This window comes from Sinohyriopsis cumingii, chromosome 2 (assembly GCF_028554795.1).
Source record: "Sinohyriopsis cumingii isolate HCF-2022 chromosome 2, ASM2855479v2, whole genome shotgun sequence".
NCBI classification, from domain to species: Eukaryota; Metazoa; Mollusca; class Bivalvia; order Unionida; family Unionidae; genus Sinohyriopsis; species Sinohyriopsis cumingii.
The window spans coordinates 54,079,440-54,095,695 of record NC_142962.1 but is presented as its reverse complement, the minus strand read 5'-3'; the positions used below and the strand labels follow the sequence as shown (position 1 = coordinate 54,095,695).

Here is a 16,256-nt window from a genome sequence, read left to right as displayed (position 1 = left end):
ACGGTATATATTTAGTACCGTTTTCACCACTTGAATAATATAGTTGGGTGTATCAGAATGAATACCATAAAACTATTTCAAAAAACGAAAGTATCAAGTCCAAATTTGATTTCGAAATAGTATGTCCACATTACCTCTGCCCATCATATTGCTTGTGATGTAAAGAAAGTAAAGACAGTTCTGAACCTTGGGAAGCATACATGATGACATTGTTTCCAGATAGTATCCTAGGACGATGACTTGGCATTGCCTTGTAGTACATATACCACAATAACGTGGGCGTTTTTTAATTTTCTTTTATTAAGAACCATCTTAAAACGTAAATCTCGTCAGGTAGAATAGTGTCCTCTTGGACAGATAAGCAATGAATGAAACAAATCTTTCTCAGGAACCATTCATCTACTCTAAAACTACTTTTATCGATGACGAATCATTTCTCAAAAGTGTTTACTCTGTCCTGAAGAGGGTTAAAAGGTCACTTCACAATGCACAGATTAAGGATTCTTAGTTTCTCTGTATTTGTGGACTCATCGCGTACTCGGGCGGGGAATTACTCCTCGCTTGTGCGACTGCCTCAAATAATTCTTACACAATTTAATTAACTTAGATTGTATTGACGTAAACGGGTACTAGCTGGGCCGTGCTAAATGTTCTCGCAAGTTGGAATAAGCCCCTCCCCCGAGTTATCTGGGTAGATGCACAACAGTAATTTGGTTTCATACAATTATACGTAAATATTCACGATTCACGTACAGAAGAAGAAGAAGAAGAAGAAGAAGAAATAAGAGATGGATGGATCTAGACTGGAAGAGAGATTGATTACATTAATAAAATCAAAATGGTGTAGGTGACAAGAAGTGATTGTGACAGATAATGGACTAGAGATCGTACAAAGAAATGAGAAAATAAGAATTAAGAACGTCATGTTAGATTCTTTTTGTATAAATGTAGTAATTACATTTTTGGGGAAACTCTTACCGGACATCAGTATTTTGTTTTTGCTGTTTTGTTTTAGAAATATAATTCTATTGACCTTTTATACTTAGTAGCTATGCTTGACTTATAGAAAGTACTAGCAGGCTCACGTTTATTTTTTTTTAATTTACTTACCCATGATATAAGTCAATGACTAAGATGGAAAGAACTACCACTGTTTTTTTATGTCTTTACAAATGCTATCTACATGTAGAAATTTGGCTGTCCGTTTGTGGCACATTGAAATGGATTAACATTTACGTGATATAAACCAGTAAGTTCGCAATATCTCGCTGTAAGTTACTAGTTACTAACTTCTAACTGCGAGAATAAAAAAACAACAATATATATTGTGACGTGGCAATTTTTCTTAGTGTTCCGCGCTACCAACGAAAGACAAACCGGACAATTACAGTACACAAACACTTAAACTCCCATGATACAGGGCTGCCCGCAGATTGTTTTTTTTTTTTTTTATTTTTTTTTTTTTGGGGGGGGGGGGTTGGAGACATGTAGTGGTCAGCTCTTAAGTTCTACGGATATAAGCCAAAACATGTTTATTTGTAAAATCGGCGTGGGGGAGGGCATGCCCCATCATGCCCCTATATGTGGAAGCCCATGCCACGACATTTATGAGGACATTCAATATTGTAGTAAGTCTTCCGTGCAAGCAATGTCTTGAGAAATAGTTCAGCAGTCATTAAACTATTTCATCTTGATATTATAGGAGATGTGCAGTTATGCGGAAACGAAGTTTGTACCGAGAACGCTCGTTGTGTGTATGACCAAGAAATCCAGCAACCCAAATGCGAATGTAAACCTGGTTTCGTGCAGCAACAATCAGCCTGCGTACCTGTGTGTAAGTACAGTACCGGAAATGGATAATTGGCCAACCAACCCATCCGTGTCCATCTTCTGATGCGATTCCAATTGACGTATATTTTGTTTCAAGACTTTCTTTCCAACAAAAAAAATGTTAAAAAAATAATTTAAAAAATGGTGTCTCAGTAGTACAAAAATAAGTCAGTAAATTAATAAGACAAAGAGAAAGACAACAAAAGAATAAACAACAACAAAAAATAAACCTAAACAAACAAAGAGCAAAACAACCATAAATAATAATATTTTTTGTAACAAAACAGAACAAATATGTATCTCATTATCTGTTCATAACGAACCATCAAGTGGATATTTTCTTTTCCCAGCATTTAGCTGTAATGAAGTAGAGATCTGTGCAAAGAATGCCGAATGCGTGTACGACCAGTTAGAGAAGCGATACAGATGCGAATGTCTGGAGGGCTACAGCGGCGACGGCGAGGACTCTTGCACAAAACCTGGCCTAGGTATGCAGATACCTAGCCTTGCGCAATTTGTTTTTTCTTTCTTCCTTTCTTTAACTCGGTAAATAACACAGTGCGATAAACTCTTGGAGTGTTTTGGACGTAATAACGACTTCCATTTTAACACTTAATAATGAAAGCATGATTTCAATTTTTTTAAAAAAAACAAACGTAGTTGTCAGAGCGAATATTCCAAAACCGTATACGACTGTTAGATTTTGCAGTCTGCCTTCAACTGAATTTAATGACATATTTTATAAATATATATATATATATATATATATATATATATATATATATATATATAGTTTTTATGTTTCTCACTTTTAATTGTTCCCATTATTTCAGAAGAGGAATGTAACTGCGACCCTAACGCAAATTGTTTCTATGACGCACAGCGGTTCGGATACAGCTGCCAATGCAAAGAAGGCTATACAGGCGACGGAACTTCGTGCACGCGCATCGGTAAGGGAGATTAACTCAGAGAAGTTTAAATATTAGAATAAGAGTGAGTTATTTTTCTTCTTCAAAGTATACTCGAATTTACCTCCACAAGATGTCATTAATTTTTTAAAATATTAATTATAATTTAACTTACTCCAATAGAGGAGACAGACAGACAGAAAGACAGACATATTATTCAACAGACGAAGGAGTGATAACAGTTGGCTGAGTGGAAAATAGAATAAAATCGTACCATACAACGAATTTAAATAAATTGACAATTTAAAAAAAAAAAAACTATTTGAATTCGGTAATGAAGTTCACAGAATGCAAGATCTTTTATTGAGCTGGTAAATAAAATTGTAACATGTACTAGCAACAAGTGGTAGAAAGGAATATTCTGTACATAATGCCACATGCGTCACAAGAGTGAATTTCTAACAATAGTCGGCGTATTTGAGGAAAGGAACTATTAATGTTTTGTTCTTTTTTCCAGCTGTCTTACCAAGTATTTGTGACGACTGTCATCCAAATGCGCAGTGCGTGTTCAACCAGACATCTCAGCAATATCAATGCCGATGTACCGAAGGTTTCCAAGGCAATGGGTATCGATGCGAGCAAGTTGACTGTATTGTTCAAGCTCAGTTGTGTGACGTAAACGCCCGGTGTGTTCCGGACGAAACGGGGATACATCGTTGTGTTTGTAAAGAAGGTTACAGGGGTAAGAACCGACTTTAGAAGATGACAGCATATAACAAAACAAGCTGAAGAACGATGAGATACATATTGAGAACACACATGAAACTATATATTTAGAATACATTAACTGGATGCAATGTCTTTTGTACAAAACTTGTCTTTTAAGTGTTATTTTATATTCCCTAGACTTGAGGACAGTATTACGATTTGCTAAGGTACAATGGGCTTCCATCAGGAACGCAGCCGGTTATCTCCTGTTTAAGTTACGTTGATTCTGGCTCTTAGACAATTTTAGATCGTGTTGGAACATCGTCAGCCTTTTATGTCAAGGAAAGAAGAAAACAAGCAAAACAGAAAACATTTTCAGTTGTTGTATTCTTGGTCTTTTCTATCAAGCCAGAGAAAATCATCAGATATAAAAGGCAGATTTATTTTTAGTTATACCCTTCCCCGTAAAACCCAAAAAGCACAAAATTGTTGAACAAGAAAGTACGCATCCTAAAAGCCCAAAGGAAAAAATGGAAATACAAAGGAAAGATTAAACTAGTGTAAAATATGTAATTAAATTTGCTTTCAAGGAGACGGAAGGCGCTGTGAACAAGAAGGCTGTAACGTGGCGAATGACTGCGACATAAATGCACAATGCATCCCTGATCCTTTGGATACCAGTCGATATTTCTGCCGCTGTAACCAAGGCTATGAAGGGAATGGTAAAGTCTGTATCAGGAGAGGTACGTAACTGGAAAAACACACACACACACACACACACACACACACACACACATATATATATATATATATATATATATATATATATATATATATATATATATATATATATATATATTCCCACGTATTTATGCTCGAATAAACAGTAACACAAGAAAGAGTGAAAACAACAAGCTTTAAAAATATGCAATAATTTATTTTCCTGGAAAAATTCTGCAAAAATGAAAAAAATGAACTTACAGTTTTAAGAATCAAATCCAAAAATAATCCAAGAATAAATTTGTTGAAGTCCTAATAACAAAATGTTCTACTGATTTCAAGTTCGAGTGCCGACGAAGAATCCAAGATGGAAGACGATAACGTATGGTGAAACCTGTAGTGTTGAATTCTTCAGTTCCTTGTAGAAACAAGAATTACCACTCCGGTTTTTATAGCTTAATCAATTTTTATATAAAATCTGTCATTGTTCATCAATTTCACATAAGCAGACATTTTCCAGAAAAATAACAGAATTCGTCCTTTTGAATCCAAGTAATTTGAAATAATTCCAAACAGGACAAAATACAACTTCTAGTGTAAGAAAAAGCTCAGCTGCAACTGAGAATAATTCTCCAAAACAGAGGTTATATGGTCTTGTAAAACGTAAACAAGGGATCACGTGATCATCTTCTAGAAGTTTATAGAAGCTAAGTACTTGTTTAAGATCACGTCTACCCAGTGTGACCCTGACAAAAACCAATCATTTACTCTAAGAAATAAAAAAAAAATTGTTCACATCATAAAGACGAAGTCACATCATGACCTCGACAACAACCAATCATTTTAAAATAAAATAGAACTTGTTTACGTGGATGCTACAAATTTTGAAACAAGGCCAGGATTTAGATCAATACCTGATGCTTATAAACTAACAGTCAAGGTCAATTTATTTTCCGAGAAAAGTATCATCTCTGGAGAATAAATTTATACTACAATAGCATGTTGTGAAAAGAAGTTTTAAACTGACGAACAATTAAATTGAAATAAATATATATTAAATCAGATATAATTAAATCATATATATATATATATATATATATATATATATATATATATATATATATATATATATATATATATATATATATATATATATATATATATATATGGGGGTTATGAATTTAATAAAGTAAACACGGTTACTTCCCTGCTATCATGCGCTCTCGTATGTGTGTCTGCCTTTCTTGATGGAAAGAGGCGTTCATGGTAGAGATTTGGCACAGCTTTTGAATAAATGTTTCAGTAATTTTATATTTGTAAGGTACTGTACTCTGAACACACATTTTAATTTGATATTGTCATCTGACATCAAACTTTGCAGTTACATATGCCATTAACATTGTGATCTCTAAATCTGTTAGTGGTTCCTTGCAATGAAGTTGACAACTGTTCCGAGTTTGCTGAATGCGTTTATGATCCAAATGCCCTCTCGTACCGTTGCCGCTGTAGGAGGGGATACGATGGTAACGGCTTTACATGCACGGCAAGAGGTAAGAATTAGCTTTTCTTTCTGTTTTGTTCTTGACTTTTAGCTTATATTCAAGAGACTATTCGGTAAAATCTTTAATTCTGGTTCATTGTACATTACAGGCTCGTGTATGCTGTATCCAGTGCGTGCTGCATTTTTCTCAAGAAAATTCTTTACTTTTATGTATTCACAAAATTATTTTCTTAAATTGAATTGATGTCCAAAGATGCCTTTTGGTTGATCAGAAACATTTCCAAAATGAGGTGTTATCTACCCCCCCCCCCCCGCCGGTTGACTCTAACTCTGAGCAGTTACAATAATTTTCGAAATCGATGCTAAGTAATTTAACCCATTTGTCGTGAGTGAAATCTGTCAATCAACTTTCACTTGATAGAGATTCTCATGACCAATTCAATTGCCAGGCAGGTGTGAAGCACTGCGTAATTGTTTAGCGGGATAAGAGCTTGCCAAACCGATTTGGGCCAATAGTCAGAACTAATAATAATAATAATAATAAAAAGACGTTATGACTTGTGAATTTTTTAACCAAACGTTTTCACAGTCTGTCTATGATTTATAGTTCAGTCACTTCGGAATATTTCAAACTTTAAACTGCGGGTTATATGCAGATGAGTTGGCGAAGCAAACCATGTATTCTAACAGTATTACAATTTTTGATTCTACATTCTTATATCTACGTCAGGTGACAATTGCCGCGACAATCCCGGACTTTGTGATCCCAACGCTTCATGCTTGCTGAATGTCGATACCTTTTTATGTGTATGCAATCAAAATTACAGAGGGGATGGAAAATCATGTGTTCGTAAGTAAAGTCGTTTATTCAATTTTTGTTTTTAAAATAAGGCTGACACTTCAAATAAACCACACCATTATCTGTATACAAATTATGCTTCCAATCCTATAATTCTGTAATTTACATACTTAAAATTATGACAAAGCATAACAATTTCTGAAGCGGATTACCTTACTTCATGACGTACAAGACTAGCGTACAAGACCAGCGTAAGCAATACAAAACGCTCTGGATATTTCATTTTGACACAGATACTAGAGGACAAGAACAACTGACTAGTTGTTACTTTCCTTGTCTATAAACGTGACAATGGCCTTCTGGGATGGATGATTGATTATAAAACGCAAACTAAGCAAGAAGTCTTTGAAAGTTACTTATGCCGCTCATGACAAATTTTACGACTTCCTTATATCATGGTGATTCAATTACACATATAGGAGGCGAAATGCTAATAAATACACATATTCACGCGTAACATTCATATCTTCATCTCGTAAATAACTATTGAGAATTCTTTTCCTAACACTTTTACCTTTAAATACGATATACGGATTTTCTTGTTCTTGTTTACTCATGCATTTTCAGGATCAGAGTTGTTTTGGATTGACCGGCTTCTTGGTTTGGTTTGTGCAGATGCTTGACGTTTTAGCTCGTGCAAAATGTGACACCATTGCTGTAGTTCTGTTTTGAGGAAATTGGGAATAGGGGCATTTCTCCTCCCCTCCACATTTTACAAAGTTAAATTAAGCTTAATGTTTTCGAATAACAAAGCTACAAGTAAGTCTGATTGTAAGATTCAGTTTGGTATACTTTCTAAGGAGAGGGTATTCGTTGTTAGCCACCCGCCAATGAAATAGTCCCTATAAACTGTTGCATTTCTTTCTCACATATGTATAGTCGTCTTTTTTCAGCTGAATTAAAAGAAAACTTTACAGCGTTTTATTTATTTTTTATATTAATTCTGCAGCTATTAGTGATGAGACCAACTTCCTGTTTTTCTCACGCGGCTACAGTCTTCATCGTGTTACGGCCTCCAGCAGAGAAGAAGAAGTGCACAAATCCCGCTTGCTCTATGTGCCTGGTGAGTGTTTATTTCTTTAATTTTTGCATTTTCCCCGAGAAACATCCAAACATTATGTTTTTCAGGCGAATTAAACTTGTTTTCTTAACATAAAACGACAATATAGAATTCAATTTCCACTAGCTCAAAAATAGAAAGAAACAAAATAAATAAATAAATTTATCAAGTAAAATAAAAACTCCCCCCTCCCCCCAAAAAACAGAACAAAACATGGACGGTATAAAGTAAATATTTAGGGCGATGAGTGGCTAATAGGTTTGAATCCATATATGCCAGGATTGATAACGATATCCAGAAAATCTCAAAAGTAACATACCTGCTTTTAACGTTTATTAAGAATGTCAGCTCTCATAAACACTTGTGCTTAACTCTTGATGAAACCCTGTTTTAGCTTTTACATACATTTGACCAAATGGATTTTAGTACATTTGACCAAATGGATTTTAGTGGGGGAAAAAGTCAAATATATAGCAGTACCAATACCAGGTTTCTGACTAGTAATATGTTGGGTGTGTGAATATGGGAATTCAGAGACAGATGTGAGGGAAGCAATGATAAATCTGAGTAACTAGGTCAGCATCATATAAACTAATGTAAGTTGGGTGTGAGAACATATCAATAGCAGAAAAGAATTTGGGTTTCAGGAAGGCATTGACAAATCTGGGTAAACAGGTCAGCATTATGACATATCTGGATAACTGGGTCATATTCCTCCTGTGTCAGCACCATTTAGTTATGATATGATCTGGGGGCAAGGAGCTGTTGTCATTCATCGAGTAATGGCTAGCCAATCATATTCTGTTTGAGGGGAAAGGGTGTGGAATTACGATATGTGTATATAGATCGATACAATATATAGTGGGCAACAAAGAAAGCAGAAGGCAGAAGGACACAAAGGAGAAAGAAAAGCAGAAAAAGGGCAGAGAAAGAAAAGGGACAGCAGAGATAAGATATATTTGGAAATAAGAATCAGATAGAGATTTACAAGATGGTGAGTTAAGAGAAAGGATGCCTAATATACACAATGGAGTGATAGACATATATTCTGAGTGGACAAATATTGCGAGAAACAATGTAGATACACGTTAGTGTAGAAGTTGGAGAGGTTGACATGACTTAGTGTGTATATTGGATACAAACATAGATTACAATATGACTTAGTGTTTTAATTAGTATACCACTGGTCACCGCCTCACCCCAAAATCAACAGAAAGACCCAGTAGGTCAGACGGACCGTGCCTAATGGGTCAGTCGTGGTGGAGAATCCGGGTAACACAAAATGGGGGCTGTGGTCACGACAGTCTTAAGAATTTTAAAGGAGTTATTACATTCTTCAGTCCAAACAAATTTGGCATCCTTTTGTAGGAACCCATTTAAGGATGCAGTAATGCCAGTAAACCCCTTTACAAAACTGTGATAGTAATTCCACAGGCCTAAAATGTTCTCAGATCAAACTTACATTAGTTTATATGATGCTGACCTAGTTACTCAGATTTATCATTGCTTTCTCTGAAATTCCCATATTCACACACCCAACATATTACTAGTTAGAAATCTGATATTGGTACTGCTCTATATTTGACTTTTTCCCACACTAAAATCCCTTTTGTCAAATGTACTAAGAATCCATTGGATGTTATATACACGTTGCAAAGTTTTAAATTCCAACCTGATATAAAATCATAATAACTTATTTGTGTCGCCATTCTAAGACATTTTGTATCATGGGGATATTATCCGGGATAACTTCGTTCATGATGAAAATAATAAAATGAAAAGAACATACGAGTTAAAGCTGGGAGAATAGTTTATGGGACGACAAAGTCTACGTTATGTGTCAGAATCCTGGAAGAAATAACTGGCAGAAGAGCCTCAACAAGGCCCAGTACACATAAACATAGAATGATAACATTTTGTAAAATGCCAAATAGTTGGACTTCTGGATTATTGAGTGTCTTAGTTCCACAGAGTCTTCTGGATTCTCGAGGGTCTTATTTCCATTTGTACAAAAGTCAGTTACCGAATCGAATCTTATCCCTTTGGCGATTCATGTGGAGGAAAGTAGATAAGAATAAAGTTCTTAACGGCCACTGATTACATCAGAGGCTTACTTCACGACCTGATGGAAATGGCCGTGCGATGTTCAGATCGAGTATGTTAACTGTCGTCGTTCTGTTTTCCGAATAGTCGCTCGGGATATTTCCGGAGAGGTCGCATTTTGGTGGTAATTAAATAGACAACTCTAACAAAGATTCCCAATTGCAGTATGTAGCATTTAGGTCTTCCTTTAAACTTGCTACCCAGTCTACTATGTCTCTTGAGCTTTTATTTTGTATGTGCATTCTGTGATGATGATAATTTCATCATATACCCACGAATATATGAAATATTTTGCAGCAGCCTTACATATATGAGAGATAGCAAGAGTAAAAGTCATCAGTCAGAATCATCCTTCCTTACCTAATATAATTTGAAGGATTCGACATAACCATTTAATTTTCGAATGGATATTTTTGAAATAAAAAAAATCCAGGCCCAAAATAGTTCGACAAAATTCTTCGGATCTGTACAGTAAAGAACTATATCCACGTTATTAGTAGCAAAAATATTTTGAATTAATATATTTATATTAGATGGCTACGCTTACAAACTCATTACATATTCATGCAAGTAGTACCATTACATCCGTTCTGTTTTTATTCGATTCTTAGTCGTTTTTATCTCATATGCTGAATATGTCCACTAATTGCCACTGTCTTATCTCCTAAACGCCAAAAAGTTGTTCTTAACAATGATTGCTGCAGACTAGAGTTTGTGTGTGAAAACTTGATGAATACTACGCCACGTAGTGACCACACACACACACACACACACACACACACACACACACACACACACACACACACACACACATGTGTGTGTGTGTGTGTGTGTGTGTGTGTGTGTATTGGTCGTATAGATATAGTGTACTTAAGGTTAATAGAGAAAAGTTGATGATCGTTAATGACTTCGTATCCATTTGCGCTATAGAGCATTAAATACAGAGAGAAAAGGTCCGGAGCTGAATTTAATCAATCTGATTTTTAGCTTGCAAGCTGTAATAACCCCGACTATGGTAATATCTTCTCATTTAGACAAATATAATTATCAGCCTGACTCGGACGTTGGTGAAAGTATACCACGACATCGTTATGTAGCCTTTCCATTCTGCCAATGATGACCAGCCTCTCTTATTTTGGTAAATCCATTTCCTATATGAAACTTTAGTAAATAATTTGTGCCTAAGGGAAATAATATAAAATTGTATCGCAAAATCAGTCAATCCCTTTCTTTGGGAATGGAGGAAGTGATCTGATTTGACAAGTTAATGTGTCATGGAGGTTGATATTATAATACAGTTGAGCTTCGTTGACTGCAAAATGGTCATTGTTGATAACGAATTGCTTCATCGTGATTTTGGCGGTTATATGGTGGACAACCGTATATTTGCGTGTTGAAAAAGAAATTCAGTGGACATATAAGTGGAGAGATTGTCTAGGATGATTTACAGTTTATATCAAACACATTCTGAAAGATCCTGTTGACCATTCGACACGACAGATTTGTAGTAAAATTATATATGCTTTCGTATTTTATTTTAGGGAGAAATAAACCCAGACAAAACAAAACAAGAAGACAATGCAAGACAAACAGAACAAATAATCAAGAGCCAAACCCAATCAAAACAAAACAAACATGTCTTTCATTTGTATATCAACCACAAACTGACATCCGATGTAACGTAATGGTTGAATTTTCGTAGTAATTAGCATACAGTTAATAAACCACATTCAATCAGCATAAATTTCATTACAAATTTTACACTTTCATGTCTTTTTCTGTGATTTCTAACTTAACAGCTGTAAAAGCGATGTGGTTTTTAATTAGCATGTCGATAAATCGGGAGAATCATGCATTTTTGCAATTGCCATTAATTTACAAGTAGTATTACAAACTGATAAGCAGTGAAGTAGACTGAAGTAATCCAAATACTCCAAGTACATTTGAAGGAGACAAAAATGGTCCCCTCTTTCCCAACCCAGGACGGTAACAACTCTCAGCTCCAACTAACCAAAATGCAACCTAAATTTTAACGGACGTAATTTTAACTGCTTCTCGAAGGACAAAGAACCTACAACGATCTTTTGGCACTCAAAAGAGACCCAATAATGTCTGGCGAATAGTTAGCTTTGGACTGGCATACGCAAGTATTTGACAGAAGAAACCTAATTAAAGTTGCAAACCAGATAGCTAATGCAATAATGTTGCATTTTCCATGTAATGGTAACACGTGCTGCGTATCGCTTTGTATTTCAGGAAGTCATTGTCACTTACAGACAAACCAGAGAGAAACAATTTAGTATTTTATTCTTTAATATCTTACGATCAACCTGACCACCGCAGAGAGAAAATTAATGGGCTTATCTGAAATCCAGGATGGGATGCAATATTCTCTTTTCTTGGAAATGTTGCCGTTATCAATTACTGGTAGTAAGTGACAGTAAACAGTCGCACCGTAGATCTGGACTTTCAATAAAATTTGAAAGATTTTAATTACACGCCCAGAAGATTTTGTAATTCTTCCAAATATGGAAACATTGTCTTTGATACACACACACACACACACACACACACACACGAACGCACGCGTACGCACGCACGCACACACATATTGTCGAAATACAAAGAGCATTTAGAAAACTAATGGTTATATTTAATATGTAAACAAGCAATAAAATATTCCAAATCATATATTTCTTAGTTTTGGGTTTTTCCTAATCAAAATGATTAGGAACATATGATGTTAAGATAGTAGCTACAATTTTGAATCCAAAGTAAGAACACTTGATGACAAATTTGCAAAATAGAGCCAAAATTTTGACGGCGAGTTGATATAGTAATATTAGACTTTTCCCCCTTCCCCACAAACCCCCACCCCCTCTTCATCCCCATCCACTACCAATTTTAACGGCTCGTCAAGAACGCAGATAAATTGTCACATGACGCTCGAAAGAAACACTTTACAGGTTATGACACTTAAGTGTGACAATGTTGAGTTTGGTTGCTTTCTTACGGCAGAAATCTGATTACAGTTCTACGGCAGACAGCGAAAGCAATAATGTACCGTTTTCGGCCCCAAAGATACGGTTTTCGACATCGTCTCAAGTTTCTTGTGTGTTATTGTCACTTTGAGGGAAATCATTATAATTTGTACACATTATCCATTGTCTCTAAACTACCACAAGACCTTACTGAGAGAAAATGTAGGGGCTTATCTGAAAACCAGTTGCTCATTTTCATTGGATCTGTAACAATTATGAACACTGTCGCATATATACGTGATGCTGTGAGTAGTACAGACAATAATAACTACATTACATATGTATCAAAGTTCTCGGTTTCAAGTTTGTTCACTATGGTAAAGACTGTGTGAAGGGTAGTGTGAATAAAGTATTGGCTCCAGCAAAGTCCCAAATCCAACACTGTATATTTCCTTAATAGCAAGAAACTCTATTATAACCAAATGTAACCACTTTTCATAAGCGAATATGATCGAAAGATCATTGCATTGTATGTTGTATACCTCGAATCGCTCTTTGATCAGCAAGTTTGGTCTAAGAGTCACTGTCATGGGAATCTGTAATCTTCCATATGTTACCGACATTCAATGTTACTCTTTTGCTTTGTCCTCTCCCCCCCCCCCCTCTCTCTCTCTCTCTCTCTCTCTCTCTGCCAGAAATAATGGTAGTTATCAAGAAACTTTACATTGCCTGTTTCAACTCCTCCAATTCTGCTGATGACTTTGCTTGGGACATTGCAAGGAAATTTTCTTTGTTTGAATCTCGCAACTCGAAACTGCTATAGGGTAACTTGAACTGGCACAGATTCAACATCCGTTGTGTTACAGAGCTAAACGTTGGAACAAAAATATAATACTGAATTTACTACACGTTTGATAGTAGATTTCTCAGCTGGAAGTTGACCAAACAATTTTCAGACACTCGTAGTAACTGGAAAACAGTTAGAGTGTAAATATTCTGTTGTTTTACATTCTTGCATGGTTTTGGATTTAACCATAAATAATCATATATATTATCTGTAAGTGTATATATGACATGTCTCGTAATGTTTCGGGTTGAACGTAATCAAAATAACAGTAGAATGACTGCATTTAGTTAGTTTTTAATGAAATATTAACGACATGTGTTGAAAAAATTGCATACATGGATGAAGCTTTTTGTTTTACTTCGAGTTGGTGAAGAGTGCAGTAGTCCAAGTCTTCTGCCCCCAGTAAAATACAATTCTGTCCCTCGTGAAACACTGCGTAGTTTTACCAGCTGGTCAAGAACTAGACTAAACTATTGGTTTGGCACTCAAAAGAAGTTATAATGATTTTTGCACATAATCAAGCTACTGAATGATAAACAGTTCTATTTGTTGCGAAGGAACCTAAGACACACCTATTGTTGACGAAATCACGTTTTGCTTATCGCTTCATGTTTCAGGAATGTTATTACCATTGTTAAATCAATTGCAGTAGATAATGTTGCACAGAATGCCGTTTTATCTGATCTATAATCACCACCACCCTGTGAGAAAATTAAGGGTCTGTCTAAAATCCATTATGATATATAAAATGTCCTCGTTTTTGTCAGGTGTGTTGAGTTTAGGAAGTACTGACTAAAAATACAGTAATTTTGTGGAAAGTAAACAGTACTTGTGATTTTAAAAATGGACAAAACTTCAATGGATGTACATATCCATAGTAGATGACGTAGTAGCACTGCCCGTGTCGTTTAGTGTTTGGCCTCCGTACATGAAACGCATATTACTATTTCTGATCTGTCATAATCTTTCTGTTATAATTTGAAACACTATTATAAGTTGAAGATTCGCTTTAAGATCAAAGGTCAAGGTCATTTGGAGTTGGATATTTCAATGCAGAAACATTCATTAAAAGGTCCGTGCCCTTATTCGAGGTCCCTTACGTTAACTAACTATAGAAATAAACCTCTTTGAAGCAGTTACCTGTTTTAAGGCGACAAGTTTTAAATCGTATCATTAGTCTTTGTCAAGATACGTTTAACTGCACTCGTTCAGTTTAATGCTCTCTAGTACTCGTTCTTTTTGCTGACAAAAATGCAAATGAACTGTTTTGGGCATTGGCGCACCCATTTCGCTAAAACAATACACTTCTTTATTGTTTTTTTTTTTTTTTTTTTTTTTTTTTTCTAGATGAGCTGATTGTGGCGGTTGACTCGGACTGTGTTGACCACAAGTACTATTGGAGTGACGTGTTCAAAGGGCGTGTTAGTCGGGCAAACATAGACGGCTCGGACAAGGAGGTTGTGGTCCAAGGTAAACACCTTATAGTATTAGTAACAGTAGTAGTAGTTATATCATGTAGTTTTGGTGTTGATGTTAGTAATGGAGGTAATAGTAGTTGTAGTATTTGCACTAGTACTAGTAGTAGAATCAACAGTAATTATTCCTATAACTCGACAAAAGCTAAATCTTTATTGATAAAGTTCCATATGAAAGTAAAATTAAAGGAAGTAGATGTTATATGGAAAATGTAAATTATATAAATAAGATCAAATAGAATTAAACACAAGCAGAGTTAAGTAAACGTGAATGTTTTAATTCAGGGAAATCTTTCATGACGTTTATTACTCATTCATAAACATCACCTAAGCCTAGCTCTTCGACGCTAGTTCCTTTTCAAACAGAATAAGGATGGTTGAAAATAATAATATCAGTTATCGTTTTTGTAACTTTGTGTTTGATTGATATTTAGCTGGATTTTAAAGGCACATTTAACAAAATATTAGCTATCTCATGCCGAAGAAATGAAAACCTTTCATAATGACACACCAAGGCAAGCGATCCAGGCCATTCAATGTGGCGATAGAATATACGACCCATGGATTACAAATCCGATTATCTACCAACTAATCTACCGTATCTCCGCGGTGAAGTTTGGCCATAATTTCAGAGTTTATGTGCATCACGACTAGTCATTTACGCTGAAAGTACAGAACTGAATGGAACTTTTGAAATGGACTTGTCTCACCTTACTGTGAGAATGCATCCTTATTTTGCATTTGTTGACCTGAAGCAGTGACTTAGCAAAAAATGCTGCACACCCCCAAACAAATTTTGTCTGTGGTACCTGCCATGGCCCCTATACAGATAAGATAATTAGTTTGATTGGAATTTTGGGTGCGCCCGCCCCCAACCACAGCTGGGTGATTGCTACGCCACTAACCTGAAATAAACTGTTTAAAGGAACAATATCTAGTGAACCTTTGATATGCTGTTACTAAAATCTAACAAATTTAATCCTGGAGATAGTGATCAAGCTCTAGTACGATAAAATGTCATTGAAATCTTCAGAAGAATCACCATAAATCTGTCCCACCGACCATTTTCCCTTTTTGAATATTGAAAAATAGATTGTACAAGCACCTTGGTTATGTACTAGCGATAGTTAAGTGCATTTAAATATATATTGTAACGTAATTCATTTAAAAAAAACCGAAATTTCTCACGCGATTGATGTCTTCGCATGGAGGAATACATGTGTTCCATGGTGAAATTTCATCAGAATGCCAGGTAGTGTATCCC

At 35.5% G+C, this 16,256-nt stretch overlaps 1 protein-coding gene across 1 annotated transcript in view; it reads left to right on the top strand.

Annotated features, from left to right (window-relative positions):
* Positions 1-16,256, top strand: part of LOC149804879 (nidogen-1-like) — a 60,229-nt gene that overhangs the window by 28,929 nt on the left and 15,044 nt on the right. Inside the window, exons 12-20 of the mRNA XM_089945511.1 lie at positions 1,703-1,834; positions 2,181-2,318; positions 2,664-2,780; positions 3,256-3,480; positions 4,037-4,189; positions 5,588-5,716; positions 6,398-6,517; positions 7,476-7,589; positions 14,865-14,987. Coding sequence (XP_089801637.1) covers positions 1,703-1,834; positions 2,181-2,318; positions 2,664-2,780; positions 3,256-3,480; positions 4,037-4,189; positions 5,588-5,716; positions 6,398-6,517; positions 7,476-7,589; positions 14,865-14,987 — 1,251 coding nt within the window. The remainder of the gene's footprint in view (positions 1-1,702; positions 1,835-2,180; positions 2,319-2,663; positions 2,781-3,255; positions 3,481-4,036; positions 4,190-5,587; positions 5,717-6,397; positions 6,518-7,475; positions 7,590-14,864; positions 14,988-16,256) is intronic.